An 8,043-nucleotide genomic window follows, 5' to 3' on the forward strand; every position below is an offset into this window, starting at 1 on the left:
GAAAGGGCACTGATTGGGTCTGCTGTTCTGATGTTATACTGAGTTGCAACCCATGCTACATCACCCTGTTTGGCCATTCTGCTCCCATCCCAGGTAGCACACATTGCCTCTTCTGTCAGTCTTTCTGAGCACTGGTTAATGAAAGCATCAATGTCAAGGGGACAACGAGAAAGAGTGTCTGCATCAATATTTAACTTGCCTGGCCAGTATCTGATCTCAAAGTGGAAGTCTGACAGCTCCCCTACCCAACGGTAACCCAATGCATTCAGTTTAGCAGTACTCATAACATAGGTCAGGGGGTTGTTATCAGTGTAGATAGTGAAATGAGGGGCATAGTACAGGTAGTCCCGAAATTTGTCACACACTGCCCACTTCAAGGCCAGAAACTCAAGTTTTCCACTGTGGAGGTGATAATTCCGTTCTGCTGATGTTAGCGTACGTGACCCATAGCCAATCACTCTCATTTTTCCTTCTTGCTTTTGGTAAAGAACCGCTCCCAGGCCCTCTTGTGAAGCATCAGTGTGGAGTATGAAGGGATGGTCAAAGTTTGGGTAAGCCAGCACTGGAGGCGCTCAAGGATCTGCTGGAGCTCATCCTTCCACTCAACAGGCATACGGGAAGGAAGTTGGGGCCCCTTTGTCTTCCCTTTTGTGGGCTCGGGTGGTTGTACCCCGTGCTTCACCTGGAGCAACTCATACAGCGGCCTTGCTATTCGAGAAAAGTCCTGTACATATGCAAGGTAGTAGCTCAGAAAGCCAAGTAACCTCCGGACATCCCCAACTGTTTGTGGTGTTTTCTCCTTCAACACTCGCACCGCTTGAAGGTCTTTTGGATCCACCCTCACACCGTTTGCAGACACCAACCGACCCACGTACCTGACCTCTTTGCGAAACAATTCACATTTTTCTGGCCTCAGTTTAACCCCGTGGCGCTGCAGGGCTTGGAGTACATGGCGCAGCACTTCAACATGCTCTTCAAAAGACTTGGAGAAACAGAGGACATCGTCCAGGTAAGGTATGCAACAGTCATCTCTAAGGGTGTCAAGCATATTCTCCATGCTCCGTTGGAAGGCTGCTGGTGCATTTGACAATCCAAAGGGTATCCTGACCCACTCATAAAACCCCCATGGAGTTGTGAAAGCAGTCAGATGCCTGGATCCCTCAGCAATGAAACCTTGGTGGTAGGCTTTGCCTTGGTCTAAGATGGAAAACCAACTATAACCTCCAAGCGAGTCAAGCAGGTCCTGTATGAGTGGGAGTGGGTGTCGGACAGTCTTTTTGTTGAGGAGCCGGTAGTCGATACACAGCCGTAGTGATCCATCTTTTTTTCTCACACACACGATAGGTGCGGCATAGGGTGACTGAGACTTTACAATCCATCCTTTCACCAATAGGTCTTGGACATACTCTTTGACTTCCCGGTACAACGGCTTTGGGACTGATGCATAAGCCCTTTGAACAGGGATATCATCTCTGAGTCTGATGGACATCTGGAGCGAGGGGATACACCCAATGTCAGTGTTGTCTTGAGCGAATGCAGCAGACTCCTCATACAACATTTTCCCAAGCACTCCTTGCTGTTCTGGACTGAGGTGGCTGAGGTCAACAGGTGGATGCCACAAAGTGGAAGGAGGAGTGTTAGGTGCGGTGACATTATTAACTTCAGCCCTTACTGTTCTAGTAGATGTTGGTTCAGCTGACAGTGTCTCTTGCTTGCCTATTTCAAGGACTTTTGCAACCTGTTGGATGGAGCCTAACAGAGTTCTCTTGGGTAAGACGATCTCATGCTTAGTGTAGTTTGCGACGGGCACACTAACAGACGGCCATCTGCCCTGACTGATCTCTAGCAGACTCTCACCAACACTGAGCTGTTCTAGGATGGCACTCTCCTCTGCTGGCTCATACAGAACAAGGCAGTTAGTCATGTCAAAGGTAGGTGGAACTCTGCATTGCACATGTGTTGTCCTCCCAGGTGGGATGGTAACATTGTCTCTACACACTCTTATGGTGGCAGTATTGCAGCTTGGTCGTTCTTAGGCTTGTATGAAGTTCACCATGGCGCTGGCTTGTTCTTCTCCCACGCCAAGAGCTTTACGCAGAAGGCTGATGACAATGGCTTGTGCATCTGCGATACATGCCTGACTGTTGACCATCTCCTGCAGAACATTAGCTCCAAGTAGGGGCTGGGGGAGGGGAATGGCTGACCAGAAAAGGAACCTGCATGGTGAGGCTGGGGTTGTCATTTCCTGGGAGGTTGACTGTTAGCTCCACCCATACGTCATAGGGAATGGCCTGTCCGTTTGCAGCACATAAATTCAAGCTTTCCCCTGGGTCAAGGAGCTCTTGTAAGTGTCTTACTGGATGATTGGGAATGAATGTCTCTTTCCAGGATCTGTCAATGATGCTTATTTGTGACCCAGAGTCAAATAGAACTGTTACAGCATAACCACTGATGAAGCAGTTTAGCAGGCTCTTTCTACCAATCAATGGCACTGTGTGAACTGAACATTTGGGAACTGTCTGTGTCCTCAGAGAGTGAACGTGTGTAGCTCTTTGATCACATTCACGCCCCTTGGACTCTCTTTGCTGGCGCGTTGATGTTAGTGGCTGGGACTGGAACTGTGGAATGGCCTCTGATTGTCCCTCAACAGAGACCGATTCCCATTTCCCTGCTGCTGGCTTCTCTTCAAACAGCCGATGGCCTGATGCCCTGGATGCCCGCACACAAAACAGTGATTACAGTTCTGTAAACCTTGTTGTGTACAGTCGGTGCAGCTGGATGTTCTACCTCTATTTGTGGCGGACTGGTTTGTTGAAGAAGGGGGTAATTGAGTGGGAGGTGTGCGTGAGGCATGGTGTGTCTGATGGCGAACTGGAGTTTGACCAGTGACAGTCCTTGAGTGGGACGCATGCATGACAGCTGCCACCATGTTAGTTAGAGCCTCCACTTTTGCATTCAGCTGTTGTATGGACTCACTGTCTCTTTTGTCCATAGACTGGTGTTCTCCAACCATCTGGACACTGTGTGTATGAGCTGTCTTCTGGCGCGGAACCTGACCGAGTCTGCGCTGGTGTTCATTCTCATCACTGATTATCTTCATAACCTGGCTAAGAATTTCCTCATCAGTGACATGGCCGGTTGAAAGGAATACTCTGAGTCGCTGCCTGATATCTGTGTGTTTTGATCCTAGGCCCTGATAGATGGTGTGAAGGAAAACTTCCTGAATGGTTTTGGGATCATAACGAATGTCTGCACTTGCCTGCCTTGACTGAAAGAGGCCCTGTTCCCGCCTGATTACTTTGACCAGTGCTAGTTGCCACAACCCAGACATTTGAGCACAGCAACATTTTATTTGCACTTGACTAACTGATCAAAACTGGCCGCGTAGTGACATTAAACATATAGCCAGAGCTTTTTACGTAACTGCACGTTATGGCAGTAGGCCGACACTTTCTCCATTTCTGAAGTGTTGTGACATTCACAATCAGAACTCTTTGGATGCCCTCGTCACTGTAGTTTCTTGGTCAATATTCTTGATACAGGCATCATTTAGAAGCCTGATTTATGGTCGGTCATGAAAACACACTAAATATATAACATTATTTTATTATTTCATTCATATACATATATATATATATATATATATACCAGTAAAATATTTCAAGATCAATAGAGCCTATGGAATTGCATTAAGAAAACATTGTCACAAACTGCATTTAATAAAGTATGAAATAAAGTTAAAAACTGACAATTTAATAAATTATATTTTATCCATGGTCTCATGCACAAAGGTACCACCATGCAAACAAAACACAAATCAACATTGATCTTGAGGTCTTGTTTTGAGAGTAAAACCTTTTGGGACATCTCAGAATACAGTCCCACTTCACCTCATTAAAAAGCCTATACATTATTAATCAGCTAGCTGTCAGTCACTTCTGTTTCTGCAGCTCACTGGCCGCGCTAGGAGGCCGTCGTCATGTTGAGATACCTGAGGCCTTCTCCAGTCTGAGTGAGCTGGACACTCTTAAATAAAAACAAAAATGAAATTGCTAATGATATCAAGCTGAAATGGCCGACTCCTGCATTATCAATCAGAGATGTCGGTGATGTGACTCTCTAATCAACTTTTTTAGCTCTTAAACACGAAAAACACACTGTTCAACGGAGCTGGTGTGTGTGAGGCGCACTCTTGGACTCCTTGAGACGCGACTAACCTTTTGGTTGAAGTTCTTGTGTGTAGGCTATTATAGAATCCAATCATGTTGCCCCTGCTATTTATCAATGTAGCCTTTTATTGTTTTTTTGCCATGAATCATCTGAGCTGTGATGAAATCGTGTGTTGTTTAAAGTTGGGATTACTGTAGGCCTAGGCTATACTGCCCATATTGGAATAAAAAAATAAAGGCCCACCCTAGGCCTACTTCGCAAAAGTAAAAAATCCTGTTAGCCCTTAGAACCCGATTGACGCAAAGTGCGTCAAAAAACACACCCTTTCTTCTCTGTTACATTGCTCCGCGACTGTTCATCGCAACGAGATAAAACCTTTATTGCATGATAGAGAAGAAGTGGGGCTTTCCAAAGAGACTACGCACTTGTCTGTACGATCAAGTATGAAAATTTAAAAAAATCATGAAATTAAATCAAATTGCATCATATTTACAGTCTATACTTCTCTGCGTTCACCTGCGCACCCATTACTCTCGTTTGAAATACTCGCGAACCCGTGATCGCATAGATATGGCAAGCATGTCAGATGAAAGAGGAGAAACAGGGCTATCCATTGGTACCATGGATATCGGTACCATGGTATCATGGATATTAACGTCATGTACACAAACCAACTGCACACCCATTACTCTCGGAGTAATTACTCGCTGACCCGTGATCGGATATATATGCCACGTATGTTAGATGAAAGAGGAGACACAGAGCTATCATTTGATACCAAATACATCCTTCTGGGTTATAAAACAGACGAAGTGACAGCAAAATAATAACTTCATATAGCTGGACTTACCCCAGGTTTTGGTCTGTTTTTGTGGCAAAGCATGTTTATAATCCAACGCTATCGTGTGTTTCTCTATGGCAAAACATGTTCATAATCCGGTTTTGAGATCCTAGCAAATTCCTGCATGACATCCAATTCAAGGCTCACATTGCATCCCAATTTGTTCAACAAAGAAACACCTTTTTTGCCTTTACTTTGTTCATGGCAATGCAGTAAAAAGTTGAGAATCATCATGAGCGCATACACCATAGTCACACATGCTAACAGGCAAACTTGGGTCAAGTCAGGTCAGATCAGTTCGTGTCACAGATATGGAGCGCAGAATGGTCATTTTTCATCGCTAAATAAAAAATGCCATTTATTTCCGTAAATCACACACCACATATTTCTGTAAATTGCTCAGCCCCAGAGTATCCCTCCAACATGGCAATTATATTGCCCGTTTCAGGACAGTCTGCCCTACACACACATGAAATGCATGTAGAGCTATGAGCTTGCTGTGGTGAGATACAGGTCAAAATATAAGAATTTTTTATAATATGATTTTTATATTTTATTTTTTTTTAAATCAAAATAAAATCAATGCTAGTACTAGCTATTACTATGATGGCAGATCTGGATAGCCTAGACTCTGCTGAAAAAAATAATATATAATATGTGTGTGTGGCACTTACAATGACCAGAATAAATCCTTATGAATAAAGGTAGTGAAAATGCCCTAAAAACAGCTTAGGGTTCTAAGGGTTAATGACCTCGTGTCGGAATGGCAGGACGTTTAAAAAAAAGGTCAAGTGTCGCTACAATGGACAAAAAAAATGTCGCAGTAGTGGGACGCTTGAAAATTAATGTTAATGCCGCCACTTCGACAATTAGACGCCAATGTCTAAGTAGCGGCATGTCGGAATAGCTGCATGTAACCCTGATGGTTGCACTTTACTTTTGATGCAGAAAAGGAAATAGCATTTAAAGAAGGCGCTGAACGTCTTGTCTCTCACACCATAGATCAGAGGACTGAGGCACCTGGGCAGGATGTTCAAACCTAAGAACAACACATAATTCAGATGACCAATAACCTCCGGGTCCAGCCTACTCATGGCCAGGGTCCTGCGGATCACTCCAAACAGGATGGATAAGAGGTACAGGCCGAACTGCACCATGTGCAGGAGGATCGTCCGATGAGCCTTACTCACACTTGTCTTGTCAGAGCTTGTGGACATGGCCACCATGACGACAGCAACATATGTGTAGATGATCACAACACTCACCAGGGCGAACACAGTGGCGGTGAAGGCCGTGTTGATGCTGAAAGAAATCTGCATTTGGAAAACAATGAAATCTGAGCAGGTCCTCTGCCGGGTCTGAGTGCGCACCTCGAACATCAGGCTTGTGGTCAGCTCAGCAGTCCAGAATATTAAGCTCAATATCCAGACAACACCTACGGACGCAGTGGTCCTCCTCTTGTCCACTATCTGTGCGTGTCTCAGAGGGAAGCAGATGGCCACATAGCGCTCCAGGGACATGAGGCCCAGGTACAGCGGCGAGATGATGTTAATGACCCGAGAGACAAGGTAGATCAGAAAGCAGCCGTAGCCTACGATGTGTACACTCTCCACAGCAAAGGTACTGTGGTACAGGATGTAGAACACAATGGTGAAGGCCAGCTGTACAGAGTCGGAGAAGAGGAGGCTACTGAACAGTATGTAGCGCGGCGTCTCACAGAAGAGCTCTTTAGACCTCAGTGTGATCAACATGACTATATTGACATACAGGAAGAGGAAGCAGGGGGTCATAGACAGAATGGCTTTTGCAAGGCCGTCATTGACAAAGAAAGAGGAGTTCACAAACCCTGTTATGTTCTCCATGGTCTTAATCATCTACACACAAATACAATGATCAATGACCTCCAAAAGATAATCCTGCAACAAACTCTGATATATAAACCAGGCCTCTGAAGGAAATGGATCAAATAATAAAGATAAAAGAAATGAAGAACAATACAATTATCTGATCCTGAAGGAAATATACAAGTACACTAAACAAGCCTGCAGAATGTAAGTCAAAAGTAAAGATAATGTCAAAACATCAATAGAATATTGCTTACATGATTACAATACAATTGCATGGAACTGTTCACGTTACATATTTCCTTTTATGATTAGATACTGATGAATACCAGGGTCAGGGTGTCAGTAGCCTACTCATGTGAATCATTGCAATAAAAAGTAAGATTAGGAAATGTAATACAGAGCAAACAGAAAAGTGACCTAACAGCGTGGATGAAATGTAGAATGCAAAAGTGACCTAACAGCGTGGATGAAATGTAGAATGCAAAAGTGACCTAACAGCGTGGATGAAATGTAGAATGCATCATTTCTATACAGATTGGCAGAAACATCATCACATCCTGTATGTACATTTCTCGCATCATCGAGTCAGTGTAGATGTCTTGACCATGTCAGAGCTCAGGTCACCAGACTCTCCTCTTTATATCACACCGTGTCACTGTTTGTGTCATCTCACCATGATTTAGCATTTTCTAATAGAAACACACAAGTCTTGTTTTGTGTGTGCATGTGGATGGCAACAACACCACCAGGAGTGGTGGAGCAGGGATAACGTCACCCAGGGTGCGATTTGTGTAAAAACCAGAGGGGGGGATGATTTTGAATAAGTTTGTAAACCTTTGAATAAGGTTGTAAACCCCACCACCCCCAAAAAAAAACAGATTCATAGCCTAGTAATGTCATGGCTAACTAGATGTACCGCATAGCGGTACAAAATATGACCGCCGCTCAGTCCTGTACATCCGTTCCGCGAAAAGAAATCACACTTCAATTTGTCTCCATATTTTACTCCATCCCCCACTCTTGAAACTTTTGTGTATGCTTGTTTGGCATGCCTGAGTGTGTGTGTGCGGCTGCACAGAGAGTAGCCTACTGGTGCTGAAAAGGTGAATAGATTGTAGAATAGCCAAAGAAGATGTAGCATTGTTATAAAACCTTTAACATCTATAAACAATCACAAGTAGGGCA

General features: G+C 44.3%; 1 protein-coding gene across 1 annotated transcript; it reads right to left on the reverse strand.

Annotated features, from left to right (window-relative positions):
• Positions 1-5,880: 5,880 nt before the first annotated feature.
• On the reverse strand, positions 5,881-6,873 carry LOC121708925 (odorant receptor 131-2-like). Its single transcript, XM_042091887.1, has one exon. The coding sequence runs from the start codon at positions 6,871-6,873 to the stop codon at positions 5,881-5,883; it is 993 nt and encodes a 330-aa protein (XP_041947821.1).
• Positions 6,874-8,043: the final 1,170 nt, after the last annotated feature.

This window comes from Alosa sapidissima, chromosome 5 (assembly GCF_018492685.1).
Source record: "Alosa sapidissima isolate fAloSap1 chromosome 5, fAloSap1.pri, whole genome shotgun sequence".
Classification (NCBI taxonomy): domain Eukaryota; kingdom Metazoa; phylum Chordata; class Actinopteri; order Clupeiformes; family Clupeidae; genus Alosa; species Alosa sapidissima.

Excerpts from the sequence above, each read along its gene's own strand:
- LOC121708925 (XM_042091887.1), bottom strand. The coding sequence starts at position 6,873 with ATGGAGAACATAACAGGGTTTGTGAACTCCTCTTTCTTTGTCAATGAC.